The sequence below is a fragment of the Balaenoptera ricei genome, chromosome 6 (assembly GCF_028023285.1).
Source record: "Balaenoptera ricei isolate mBalRic1 chromosome 6, mBalRic1.hap2, whole genome shotgun sequence".
Classification (NCBI taxonomy): Eukaryota; Metazoa; Chordata; class Mammalia; order Artiodactyla; family Balaenopteridae; genus Balaenoptera; species Balaenoptera ricei.
Window position 1 is genome coordinate 38412674 of NC_082644.1, and position 14010 is coordinate 38426683.

The 14010-nt window shown below is 40.9% G+C and overlaps 1 protein-coding gene across 2 annotated transcripts in view; it reads left to right on the forward strand.

Annotated features, from left to right (window-relative positions):
- Nucleotides 1-13179, forward strand: part of GOLM1 (golgi membrane protein 1) — a 57960-nt gene extending 44781 nt beyond the window's left edge. The window contains exons 7-10 of one of the 2 annotated variants that reach the window (XM_059924500.1): nt 2644-2803; nt 3476-3745; nt 5338-5451; nt 10599-10872. In XM_059924500.1, coding sequence (XP_059780483.1) covers nt 2644-2803; nt 3476-3745; nt 5338-5451; nt 10599-10675 — 621 coding nt within the window. In that variant the 3' untranslated portion in view covers nt 10676-10872. Of the gene's footprint in view, nt 1-2643; nt 2804-3475; nt 3746-5337; nt 5452-10598; nt 10873-10898 lie in introns of those variants that run through there. The other variant, XM_059924501.1, reaches the window with a different exon arrangement.
- The last annotated feature ends 831 nt before the right edge of the window (nt 13180-14010 follow it).

Here is a 14010-nt window from a genome sequence, read left to right on the forward strand (position 1 = left end):
TGTATGAATTTTTGGATCCGCTTGTCAATGTCTTCAACAAAGCCAGGTGGGATTCTGACAGAGATTACATTCAGTCTGTACGTCAGTTTGGGAAATGTTGCCATCTTAACAACATCTAGTCTTCTGTTGTGTGAATGTGGGATGTCTTTCCACTTAAGTCCTTTAAAAGTCTTTTTCAATAAAATTTTGTAATTTTCAGAAGTCTTGCACTTCTTTTGTTCAATTTATTTCTAAGTATTTTTTGATGCTATTATAAATGGAATTGTTTTCTTAATTTCATTTTCGAACTGCTTATTGCTAGTGTGTAGAAATACAATTCATTTTTTATATTGATCTTGTATCTTTCAACCTTGCTGAACTTGTTTATTAGTTTGAATAGTATTTTTTTTTGATTCCTTAGGATTTTCTGTATTAAGATTATGTCATCTAAAAATAGTTTTACATCTTCCTTTCTGATCTGGATGCCTTTTATTTCTTCTTATTGCTTAATATCCCTGGCTAGAACCTCCAGTATAATGTTAAATAGAAGTGGTGAGGATAGACATCTTTGCCTTGTTCTTGATCACAGAGGGAAAGCATTAAGTCTTTCACCATTAAGTCTGATGTTAGCTGTGCAGGCATTCCTCATTTTATTGTGCTTCACAGATATTTGTGTTTTTTTACAAATTGAAGGATTGTGGTAACCCTGTGTTGAGCAAATATTGGCTCCATTTTTTCCGGTTTGCTCACTTCATGTCTCTGTGTCACATTTTGGTAATTCTCACTATATTTCAAACTTTTTCATTATTACGTTTGTTACAGTAATCTGTGATCAGGGGTCTTTGATGTTACTGTTGTAATTGTTTTGGCCTTTTTTAAGCAATAAAGTATTTTTTAATTAAGGTAGTACATTTTTTGGACATAATGCTATTGCATACTTAATAGACTACAGTATAATGTAAACATAACTTTTATATGCACTGGGAAACCAAAAAATTGGCGTTACTCGCTTTATTGCGATATTCACTTTATTGCAGTGGTCTGGAACCAAACCTGTGATGTCTTCAAGGTATGCCTGTATATTTTTCATAGGTGCACATTATCAAGTTGAGGTAGTTCCCCTCTGTTCTTAATTTGTTGAGTGTTTTTATCAAGAAGAGCTGTTGGATTTTGCCAGTGTTTTTTCTGCATTGAGATGATGTGTTTTTGTCCTTTATGCTATTGACATGGTATTACATTAATTGATTTTTAGATGTTAAACTAACCTTGCATTGCTGGGAGAAATCCTACTTGGCCATGGTGTATAATCCTTTTGTATGTTGCTTGATTTGATTTGCTAGTATTTTGTTGATGATTTGGGGGTCTATATTCATATTAGGTCTATAGTTTTATTTTTTTGTAATGTCTTTCTCTGGCTTTGGTATCAGGGTAATTACTGGGCTCATAGAATGAGTTGGGAAGTAGTCCTTCCTCTTCTGTTTTTTGGAAGAGTTTGTGAAGATTTAGAATTAAATGTTTGGTAGAATTCACCAGTGAAGCCATCTGGAACTGGGCTTTTGGGGGGCGGGGATTTTTAAATTACTACTTCAGTCTCTTGTTATAAGTCTGCTCCAATTTTCTACTTCTTCTTGAATCAGCTTTGGTAGTGTGTGTCTTCCTAGGAACTTGTCTGTTTCAGCTAAGTTAGCAAACTTGTTGGCAAACAATTGTTCTTAGTATTTCCTTATAATAAAACTTTTTTATTTGTGTAAGGTTGGTAGTGTTATCCTCTTTCATTTTTGATTTTAGTAATTTGAGTTTTTTTAATTCTCAGTTCATCTAGCTAAAGCATTGTCAATTTTTTTCATCTTTCAAAGAACTAACTTTTGGTTTCATTGATTTTATTTTCTTTTCCATATGTCATTAGTTCCTGATCTAATCTTTATTATGTCCTTCCTTGCTTTAGGTTTAGTTTGCTCTCTTTTTTCAAGTACTTAAGGTGAGAGATTAGGTTATTAATTTGAGATCTTTTTTCTTGAGATAGGCCTGTAAATGTCCCCTTAGTACTGCTTTAACTGCCTTCCAGAAGTTTGATGTGTTGTGTTTTTAATTTTTCTCAAGGTATTTTCTAATTTTCCTTGTGATTTCTTTGGCCCATTGGTTATTTAGGAGTATGTTATCTAATTGCCACATATTTGTGAATTTCTCAAAAAATTTCATTCCTGTTATTGATTTATAATTTCATTCCATTGTGACCAGAGACCATACATTGTATGATTTCAACATTTAAAATCTGTTGAGGTTTGTTTTGTGTCCTAGCATCTGTCTGTCCTGGAGAATAGTCAGTGTGCACTTGAGAAGAATGTGTATTTTGCTCTAGTTGGGTTGGGTGCTCTGTAGATGTCTGTTCAGGTGGTTTGTCATGTTGTTCAAGTCTTCTCTTTCCTTATTGATCTTCTGCTTACTTGTTAATACATTATTAAAAGGTTTCTCTGGGAGATGTGGACCCAGCCTCAGATCTTCTGCTTTATGCCAGGTGGTAGGGCATGACCTGGGTAGAGTGTGGCATTTCTCAGGGTTTCCATGTTCTTATTCATCAGAAGGACGTAGTGGTCCATTGCATTGCTCAGCGTTGTTGAAGGTTTATGGTCATGGAGCCCCTGGCTGCCTGTGGTCCTGTTTCAGCTCCGAGCCCCCAGTGAGCCCCAGCCTAGGCCGCAGGAAGCAGGCCTGCCCCAGGCAGAGGTGCCACAAGCAAGAGGGAACATGCCCAGCAACAGCGAGCCCCAGACACCAGTCCCCAGTTCTGAGGCGGCTTTGGATTTGAAGAAACAAGGCGAGAAAGGTAAGTGAAGCTTGGCAATGACATGTTTTAAGCCCTCTTCAGGGTCCCTTGCCAATAGAAAGCATAGCAGTGGGTCATGCCCTCCACTCCACACAAATACACAGGGCAGAGTGTGCTGCTGGCAGCCGGTGGGGACTCAGTGACGGGGCTGCAGGTGGCAGGTGAGTGTCTCTCTGGCACCTGGACTTGGGGCCACGGGCTTTTTCTCTGCCTTGCTGATGTCTCACATTGTAAACTAAGTGCCTAGTTCTTTGGCAGCTCTGTAAAGGAAGGTCCAGGCAGAGCCTTTATTCAGGACAGTGGTGGGACTGTGGGATTAAGGGGACGTGGCTGAGTCCTAGGCAGCTGTCGTTGGCTCCCAAGCACTCGTCTTAAACAGGACGCTCAGATAACCTCAGCAGTGCAGCCTCCTCCACTTGCAGGGTGTCTCTGTGAGCCAGATAACTTAGTCTGAATTTTTTTTCTAAGCCATTTCCTCTTCCTGGTGGTTCTGAAGATGAGCTGCGGGCATAGAGAGGCCTGGAGTCTGCTGAGGCCACAAAAGAAATGATCCACCTGCCCCGTCAGTCCACAGCCCTTGGGAAGGCTCTGGGAATTGAGTGGTACGAGGGTTTCTGGTTTTGTCTTAATTAATTGCTAGTGAGGTCACAGCTAACTATGTTCTGTGCACAGAGGGAACCAAGGAGATGCAGGTCGCCAGCAAGGAGGAGCTTCAGAGGGACGGCCTGGGGCTGCCGAAGGAGCCAGGGCGAGAGCAGAATGTGGAAGAAGACAGACGTGTGGGCGGAAGAGGCCATGTAGAACCCGGAGAAGTGGGCCACACCCCACAGGTGCCAGCTGCCCTGTTGGCAAGCCAGGAGAATCAGGAGATGGAGGGCCCTGAGCGGGACCAGCTCGTCATCCCCGACGGGCAAGAGGAGGAGCAGGAGGCTGACGAGGAAGGTGGGTGAGATTGTGTACCTGGCACCAGCCTCCTCAGTCTCCTTCCTGACGCAGGATGGGCAGCCATGAGGATTACCAAACAGCAGGTCACCGTTTGGTGGTGGTTCGTTTTGTTTGTTTTGTACGCGCTATCCAGCAGGAGGCAGGACAGAAGAGCCGTCACTCCCAGCACTTGGAACTTTTAGAAATAATATTCACAGGGAGCCTAGGGGGCTTTCCAGGTGGAAGACCTTGGGATGGGAGCTGAGCGTCGAGTACACATAGGTCTCCTGCCAGGTGGACCCCGCGCCTCATCTTTGTTGCTCCACTTCCGCATGCGGTTTCACCAGCAGTGCCTGGCAAGCAGATGGAGGAAGGAGGGACGGAAGGATTGGCTAGATGGAGTTTCACGCATGTTTGAGCCTTGCAGAAAAGTGACGTGGGAATCCCACCTTTCTGGTTTGGTTGACTTTTCTCTTTTTTAAAGAAAAGTGTGGGAAACTGAGATTAGCAGAATATTCTGGGGTGTATTTTGGTCCCTGAAAGATGGGGAAAATTTCAATCCTAGCTAAGCCAGGAGTGCTTAGACAGAAGACACCTGTGTTCTGAGCCTGATCAAGTGACAGAAGTTGGGGAATGTACTTATTTGCAGAAGTTACCCTGATTCCATTTAAATCTTAATTTTCACTCAAGCTTCTGACAACTGTGTTCTCACAAGTTTTCAGTTAAAGAATTGGGGGAAAAAAAGAAAAAGGGAAACTGTGGTGGCTGATCAGATTGGCATTCAAGTTTCAGACCATTCAGTAGCTGGTCATCAAGTGCAACCGCTACCAGTGGGCCTGAGATACTGCTGGGGCTGTGTGTCACACCTTGTCCTGGGTCAGCTGTAACGGTCTGATTAGTAGGATAAAGCTACAGGAAACGCAGGCCTGGCCTTTGTTTCCACTTCAGGCAGTGAGTGCAGGGAAATAGAACTAGAGCTGCCTTTTCCAGGCACACTTTTTTAACAAAAGATTTTATTTACCTACCTATATACAGATATAAAATGTTTACATTAAACCCTGTGAGTATGTTTCTTGAATGCATTCTGTCCCGATCTTCTTTTCTGGTTGCTGTTCTCTCCAGGGATGAATGCGGTGATGAATGGTCTAATTCTGTGAAAATTTTATCCTTTGGCTCACAGTAGCCACTCCGTTTCCTTCTCTCGGGGCAATGAGCCATTCTAAGGAGACGGCTGCCATTAACCAGCCACCCGTAGTTTCCGAAAACAGTGGTGCCGTCCTTTAACCTTGAGTTGATTGTCTCTTTAAAAAACTGGGATTTTGGTTTGGTGAGCTAGTTACCCCGTTTCCAGCCTGGAATATAGCCCTTTATTTAGGGCCATATTTTGTATAGATTCAGAATTGGAGTGGGGCATACATAAGCAGAGAACGCCTGCATGGTATTCGCACTGGAAGCAAGCACGTGCGTCCCTGTCATTTCCTGAGAGGAAGCAAAAAGATCTGATTGTTAAACCAGGATTGGGATAACCCCAGTACCTGGGCTCTGGTGTTCCCATGGCATCGAGAGAGAAATGATGTAGCTTATGTTTTATGGCTCTGCTAATTTTATAGGGAGAAACCAGCAAAAACTGGGAGCAGATGATGACTACAACATGGATGAAAATGAGGCAGAATCTGAAACAGACAAGCAGGCAGCCCTTGCGGGGAATGACAGAAACGGAAATGGTAATTAACGGTGGTGGGTGGGGTCGCCTTTCATTTCTGCTTTGTGGTCGTTCACTTTTGCAGTGACTGTACACCGAAGCCCAACAATAATAGTGTAAACGATCCATCATTAGAAGACTTTGTTTTCTTCAGAAGCCTTCGAGTGTAGGGGCAGTGGAGGGAGGTGAAGGGTTGAAAAGGCCACGACGAAGACGTGTCAGAAAGTCTGCATATATGATGTGGGGCTCAAGCCCTCAGGAATCAGTGAGGATTTGTGTTCGGTGACATTTAGGGATTTCCCAACAAAATGGTAGTTCACTGCTTCGTTACTCCACAGCACCAGTTGAAAAGCCCCGATACACGCACAGAGCTTCCAGGCAGCTGTTTATAGTAGCACTTCGTGTTATTGTTATTTTGAATTCTTGAGGAGTCCAGGCCAGCAGGATGATCAGATTCTGGATCTGTCTGCCCCTTGTGACTGGATTCAGGTTGAACATTTTATAGGTGCGGTTGTGTTCCTCTGGTTCCCCACCAGGAGGCACGGAATGGCAGGTTGATCCTTGGTTAAGGTGGTGCCCACCAGGTCTCTCCGTTGCAAAGGTCCATATTCTGTGTGTAATACATCGTCTAGAGGGGGATGCTTTGAAATAGTGTGGCTTTGCCATCCATTGAAAACCGTTGTCTAAATGATAACTCCTCACATTTATTAACTGCCGTTCTTTAAGGACCCCCTCACCCCTGACGTGTACACATGTGAGCGCACACACACACACACACACACACACACACACTCTCTCTCTCTCTCTGTGTCTTCCCCCCTTGTTTTAGTATCACTGTGGACTCAAGGTTTCCTTTTTTGAAATTCGTTTTTCCATCAGGCTCTTGGTGTTTCTTTCTGTTTTTAAGAGCTCTCTATATGCTGGGGAGGTTGGCCTTTATCTGTGATTTAAGTTGCAAATACTGCCTGGCAGTGTGTCTTGGTTTTGCTTATGGTTTTTTGCCATGTGAAAGTTTCAAAAATTTTTGTCTTTTCTTTTATTGCCTCTAGATATTGAGTCACAGTTTTCTCATCTAGACTTGAAAGGAATTCACCCATGGTTTTGTTCAGTATGCTTTCAAATTTTTTTGGTTCCATTATGAAATAAAACAGATTCACAAAACCACACATAACAAGTGAGTTTTTAGAAGGTAAACACGTTGTAACTGCCCCCTGCCTTGCTGGTCAAGAAACAGAACTTGGGGGGCCCTCATGAGGCTCCTTCTCTGTTGCTCGTCCTGTCCCAGCACCTCCCCTCCCTGTACTAGAAATGCCTATCCTGACCTTTCCAGTCGGCATTTGCTTGAATTTCTTTATGGGTTTATCACTCAAGTGGGCATCCCTGGACACCATAGTTTAGTCTTGCCCGTTTTCTTAAATTTGATATGTCTTAAGTCTCTGAGTCTCCAGGTTCCCCCTCCATTCCTTTCTCTTTTTTTGTTTACAGTCTGTTGAAGAGCCATAGCTGTTTGACCTGGAATTTCCCACAATCTGGATAGTGTTGATTGTGTATTCATGGTTTGGTGTAGTGTATTCTTCTTTCCTCCCTATTTCCTGCAGATCACCAGCTGATATCTAGGTGGTATTTTAATTCAACTCTTCCTATTTCATTTGTTAATTGGAATATTTTATAAACAGATGTCAGTGGTATTGTTCATATAGCATAGGCAGGATAAATGCTTCTCCTAAGCATTGGTAATTTACTGTGAAATTTACCAATTTTCACAGTAAGGAATTATTTCCTCTCATCTTCTGAAGGTGACCATTTAAAAAATATAAACTTGAGGATTTAAACCTTTTTGACAGGTTTCACTCAGTTGCATTTATTATCCTTTTTGAAGTTCACATTGTCCCATCTTCTTTGGCTAGTGGGGTCTTCCCCACTTTCATCTGAACCTTTTGGTTCTTTTGTCCCTGTCCTGCTCAGCCACTGCTTCACTCCACTCAGTGCTTTTTTCTCTGTGAGGGGCTCTACCTAGGAAGGACCCAGAAAGGAGCCAGTTTCAGAGGGAGCCTCCACCAGCTCCTTTGTCTTACCATGGACACTCTGTGGTCACTTGCTATGGTAGTAGCAGAAACACTGCCACTTCCAGCTGCAGTTCTCCCACTGGCCCAGGTACTTTCTGGTGTAAACCTGTTGGCTGTTAGGGGTTCTGTTGTTCTCAGGTCCATCTGATGCTCCATTGCTTCCCTGTTTTCTTTCAATGCCCCGATCATATGGGTCGCTGTCCATGGTTTGTTTTTAACCGCTTGTATTTTGGGGGTCTGCGGGACTCCTTGTCATCTAGTTTTGTTCTAAATGTTCTCCAGTTTTTGAGTTTTTAAATTTAGTTGCTTTATGTAGGGACTCTGAGAGGTTCAAAAACTACACCACTGTTTCTACCATCTTTCCAGAATCCTCCTCTGCTTTCATATTTTACATTTCGATCTCTTGATTCATTTGAATCATTTCAGATGTATTCAGGTGAATGGCACAAGGTGTGGGTCCAATTTTCGTTTTCCAAAGATGTTTACAATTGGCCCAACACCATCTTAATTCACCGCCTCAGAGTTAGTGATCTGAGGTGCTACCATCATCATACACTAAATTTTTATATGTACTTGGTCCTAATTTCTGGATTTTCTATTTTTGTTCCATTGGTTTGTCTCTTGATTTGCAGTGTACCACATTACTCTTAACAGCTTTTTAAAAAAACATATGTGGCAAGTTGAGTTCCTCTAGAAAATCCCAGCCAACATCTCTTTGTCATTTTTGATTCCTTCTTGAATTCAGATTAGAAGTATATTAGTTCTTCTCAGTCTATTCGTGTCTTTTACCCTCTTTTTCATATTTCGCATTTCTGCCTTTCTGATCTGTGTTGAGAATTATTGCCTCAGAAATATCTTCCAGTTCAAAAATTTTTCCTGCAGCTATGCCTTATCTGTTCTTTAACTTTTCATTTCTAAACTTTATACTTGGCCATTCTTTATGGGCCCTTATTCCTTGCTCATGTTTTCAAACACCTTTTATTTCTCTAACTATATCAGGGTTGTTTCATATTTCATATTTTCCAATTGCAATATCTGAAAACTTTGTGGGTGTTTCTATTTTGTTTCTGCAGGCTCTCCTCGACCCCTTGTTTCCTTGTTGTGTTTTGTGCTTCTTAACTGTGAGCTACTGCTTTCCTTGGAACTCTACCTGTGGGAAGTCTTTGAGGACTGAGTCAGTTGTATTGGATTAGAGACGGTCGCTTGCCTCTGCCAGTCTCAAGGAGGGTACTACAAACTCACAACCCCTTCAGTAAAGTAGATTGTCATCTTCAGGGTTTTTTTTTTTTTGGACCACATGGAAAAAATGTGAGTTCAAAGTATATACCTGTACAGTCATCTCATGCAGTTAAGAATCCCCGACTCCACACACTAGGCTTTCTTGCTGTCCCCCTTTCATTGCAAGTTTATTTCCTATTACCTTTAAGCCAAGGATGTGAACCTTTGGGGTTTCAGCTTTATATAGGCATCCCCTTCTTGACTCCCCACCTTGAGGGGAGCCCTTGTCTTTAGGGCCTGTCCTCCTGCACCTTTTGAAGCTGTGAAGGGAGAAGCCCAGAGTCTTCAGGCTTCAGCAGAAGTCCTCAGGGCAAAAGCTGGCATTGATGCTTATTACCTTCAGGAGTTGACACTTCCACTTCAGTTTTGGCCTCACAGATTCCTCCTTTTAGTGTCATTCATAGGCAATGCATTTTAATGTTTTATTTAATTAAAATTTTTTTTCACTTTTCATCTTGAAATAATTTAGACTTAAAAAAAAAAAAAAACTAGTAAGAATTTCCATATATCCTCCATCCAGGTCCCCCAAATGTTAACATCTTATGTAACTACAGTACAGTTATCAAAATGAAGAAATTAATACTGATATAATGCTATTATCTATAGACATTATTCAAATTTCTTGAATTGTCCAACTAATATCCCTTTTCTGGTCCAAGATCTAATCCAGGATCATACACTGCATTTAGCATTGTACTTAGTGTCTTTTAACTTAAGTGTTCTTAGTGACAGAACCTTCTGTCTTTATCATTTGTATCATTGATAATTTTTGAAGTGTTCTGGCCAGTTGTTTGGTAGAAAGTTGTTTGATTCAACAATGCATCCTTAAAAAATGTCTTTCATATTTTATCCAGCATGTCACTCACTACAGTTGGTTGTTTGGGGTTTCTGAAATTGGAAGTCTCAAGTTGATTTTTAAATTATTTTCATAGACTCTTTAGGTAATTTTTTCTTTAATGCAAAAGATGAACACATTAGGAGTCAGAATTTTAAACAGATACAAGTTAGATGTGTGACTTTGCAGTGAAGCCTTGGGATCGTTCATCCCTTATACCCAGGCGTCCTTATAAGGATTTGACCTTGTACCTGCTAAGACTTTAAACAAATTGAGGAGTGAGGCAAAGGAAAGAAGCTAAATGTTCTGTAAGCTCTTTTAAGAAAGAATTTTAAGTTGAAATCATTTTAAAATTATGTCATCAAGATAGTTTAAGACCCTGCTTGCTCCAGGGAGAATTAGAAGAAAGAGGCATTAGCTCCAACTTTATTAGAGAACTTAAGGCAGCCGTTTATTTAATAAAATTGTCAACCATTTAATGTGCAGTAGTTGTAAATGAGGATCTTGCTTTTAGGTTTTATTTGTGATGTGTCTTTTTATGTCCTTTGTGTATCAAAGGATAGAGTAAGGAGGCTGGAAGCCATGTCTAGACATCAGCTCTGTAATGAGAGCTTTGGCGTCACGAAAGCTGACCTAAGTTGCGAATGGCTTTTAGGAGGCAGTGTGCTTGCTGCCCGAGGTGCGGGAACAGAGATTCAGGCAACCCACAAGGTTCACGATCATGTCAGAAGTTCCATGAGAGTACGTTTTATATTGTCCATTTGACAGGACGTTATTTCACTCTTTCACACAATTACGGAGTTTTTAGATGCTTTAGCTATCTTCTCCTTGATTAGCAGTGCACTTCCATGTTGTAATGTTACTGTGGGAGATACAGTCCTCTTTATGACACAGCTTCTAGACATTTGTGTCCAATGGGACCTGCCTGGGCTGGGTTTCTCAAAATGTTTAATACTAGAACATTATGTTGTTGTTGTTTTCCTTTTTTAGTTCTTAACGCTGAAAATCAGAAAGGAGGCAAAATAAATTTACTAGAACAGCGAGAAAAGAGGAATCATACACTCTGAATCAAACTGGAATCACATACTTTGTGTCAGAATTGAACAGAGATCACTACAAAATATTCATGAGGGATTGAATACTGTGAAATGTACTAAGTAAAATATCTAAAGATGATTATTGTGGAGTTTTAGTTTGTATTCACTATGTAGGAAAATGAGATTGTCTTTGAGACACTTTTGAAGTGTCTGTATTGAGATGTCAAAATTGTCGAAATTTGTTGGCTAATAGGTATTTCATGAGAAGATCAACACCAGAAATAGAACACAGGTTCTCCTTCAAGTACGGCAGCAGTAGGATTCTACCGTGGAAGTAACTTCTGACGTGAAGGAGACCCACCGCACTTACAGAGCTCCTTGTCCTCAGTTCCCTCTGGAGTCATTCTCTTCTCCACATGCTGTGCTGAGTGACGGGTACCAGCCCCTGGTATTTCTCCTCGGTGGGCACTGAATGATTTTTGGCTTATCCTCCTGTACCCACCTCTGGTTCTGACAATCAGTGGCCTAGAGCACTGAGTGTTAACACAAACATCACTAGCAACGGTGTTAAACAAGTCTAAACACAAAGGTGTTTTGTGCGATAATTTTTTAAAAGATTACTTGTATAATAACCCTTGTCATTAATGTACAAAATGCTTTTAAGTGACTTGTAATTTGAATACTTGTGATCTATACTTGCCTTGCTTAATATGTGTGGGCAAAGCAAAATCTTGTGTAATAGTCCTTAGACTTTTGTGGGTTAGACTTCTGACACAGCAGGGGCCAAAGCAGAGCTGACCCTGGCTGCCTGCGGCAGAACAGTGAGGGCAGCACAGTACTGTGGGGAGAACTGCCTACTTCGCTACTAGAAGAAAAGAAGAGAAAGCTGATGTTGAAGGATATATACATCATTACAAATTTGGAAAGATTAGAAAGTCAAGAGAAATGCAATAGTTGTTCGTGTCAGTTTACACATTTAGCATGTGGTAAAGGACTATCACAAAACTGATTTAAAAATCAAGTTAATCTGAAAACGACTAATCATAATTTACATTAATAGTGACGTCAGGTTTGACTTGAGTTGGTTCTTAACATTTTAAGGTAAATAGGTTCTTGCCGGGCTTGCGAATGACTGGCAAAGTCACACTAATGACCTTTAGTGAGGCTCTCTAGAGGGTAGGTGGGTGGTGATGCTTTATTAAAATACATTTTGAGTCATGGGATTTGAGATGCAGGGGCCTCAGGTCATTGGACATAACTAACTAACTCCCTTGTTTACAAAGAAGAAACTGGGGCCCGGAGGAGTTCTGAAGCTTCTCCAGGCCAGCAGCCCGTCAGCTGGAGTGCCTGCGTCACGGCCAGCTGTGGACTCCGGGTGCCACTGGCAGTCACTGAGGGCAGGACCTGGTTTGCATTCAGGTTAAGATCTCCAACTTGAATGCTGTGTGATATTCTCCTACCTAATCACTAAGATTAAACTTTCTACCCAGAAAAGGCAACTGAAGAAGGGTATGAAAGTAGCTTTATAAGATACTTATCTAAGTCCTTGTCCAACCTCCCTCTGTGTCTTAGTCTTAGGGTTGATATTCTCTCTTGCTTAGCCTTTATTCATCTCATGTTTAATCAGTATGCCTAGAGTTGCTGAGAAATAAAATACTGTTAGTTCAACTTTTAAAACTGCTTTCAGTTTTCCCTTCATCCCCTGCTGGATCCCTAAGGAATCAGCTTGTAAACTGTGGATTAAGCATGGTGGTTTGCCTTATTAATTCAACCTTTTGTGGAATGAGATGTCATTGTAAATTTAAAAAATCATGATTTCATCTCCTGTACAGAGGCACCAAAAGGCCATCTGTTCAGGAGGTGTGTACTTTAGCTATTTCTTCAAGCAGTCATGCTTTATTACTGTTGACTTCCCTTGGGATCACAGACACCTCTTCCAAGGAATCATCTAGAGGTGTCACGGTTATTTAAAAAACAAACAAAACCTGTGTAATAAGCATCAAATAGATATCAGACCCCCAACCTTGGTCTTTTGGGTTCATCCAAAATTAAACCAGCAAGGTAGTCCAATTTTTAATAGGTATAAACTCTTTATTTGATTCACACCCTCCTCTATACTGTCAGATGGTGTGTTAGACAGGAGTGATGATTCATTTGATCTTTTTTCCTGCAGGTAGGACTGCAGGTGAAAATTCCCTAAGCAATTTTGAAACAGTTTTATTTTATTTTATTTTTTATTTATTTATTTGGTTGCACTAGGTCTTAGTTGCGGCAGGTGGGCTCCTTAGTTGCGGCTCGCCAGCTCCTTAGTTGTGGCATGAGAACTCTTCGTTGCAGCATGCACGTGGGATCTAGTTCCCTGACCAGGGATCGAACCCAGGCCCCCTGCATTGGGAGCGCGGAGCCTTATCCACTGTGCCACCAGGGAAGTCCCTCCCTAAGCAATTTTGGACTAGATTTCATGAATTATCTAATCACCACACATAGTATACCTTTGTGTGATAGAATTTGAGAAATAAACCATTATCTGTTAAGTCAGTATGCTGTCATTAAATAACTAGATTGATAACTAGCCTGACTGATATAGTTTTAATTGGTAATAGGTGGCTATCTATTCATAGTAGAACTTGGAATGGTGTAAGAGAATTGTGATTTCAGGGTGCTTTAAGGTCCAGGGGGAATTGGTCTATTCCCACTATGTATTTTAGCCTAAAAGATTATTATAAATAATAAATGATAGTTTATAGGACACTCAACCAACTTCTAACACTTGTCTTTGAAATAAGTTTGAAAACAAATATATACATTTTAAAGTTTCCGTCAACTGTGGGTTATATTAACATTTTTTCACATAGTTAGCTTAGACTGAAAATGTTCATTAGTGTTAGAAAGTTGGGGAAATGGCTTATCTTGTGTATTTAAATGTTTGTATGTTTGTTTGTGTACTATTTCAGCTCAGAGGGCAACACTTTCTTAAAAAGTGTACTAACTAAGCCACTGTTCTGTAACAGCTGGTTTGTAAAGGATTACGCAGAAGTAGTTATCTTGCCATGCACTTTAAAAAAAAAACAAAGAAACAAAAATACTAAACTAAAATGCTTCTATCCTTGTTGGTGCGCCTGTGAAACACATCTCTGGGAAAGTTAGTTACATGACTTGAAATATTCTCATCTGTAAACTATATATAAACTTAAGGTGACATTTTTATAAACCAGGACCCTAACCAAGACAAATGCCTACTTCTTATCCTTACTCCTTAGAATAAAATTAAATGTTCTAGGGACTTCCCTGCTGGTCCAGTGGTTAAGACTTCGCCTTCCAATTTAGGGGGTGCGGGTTCAATCCCTGGTGGGGGAGCTAAGATC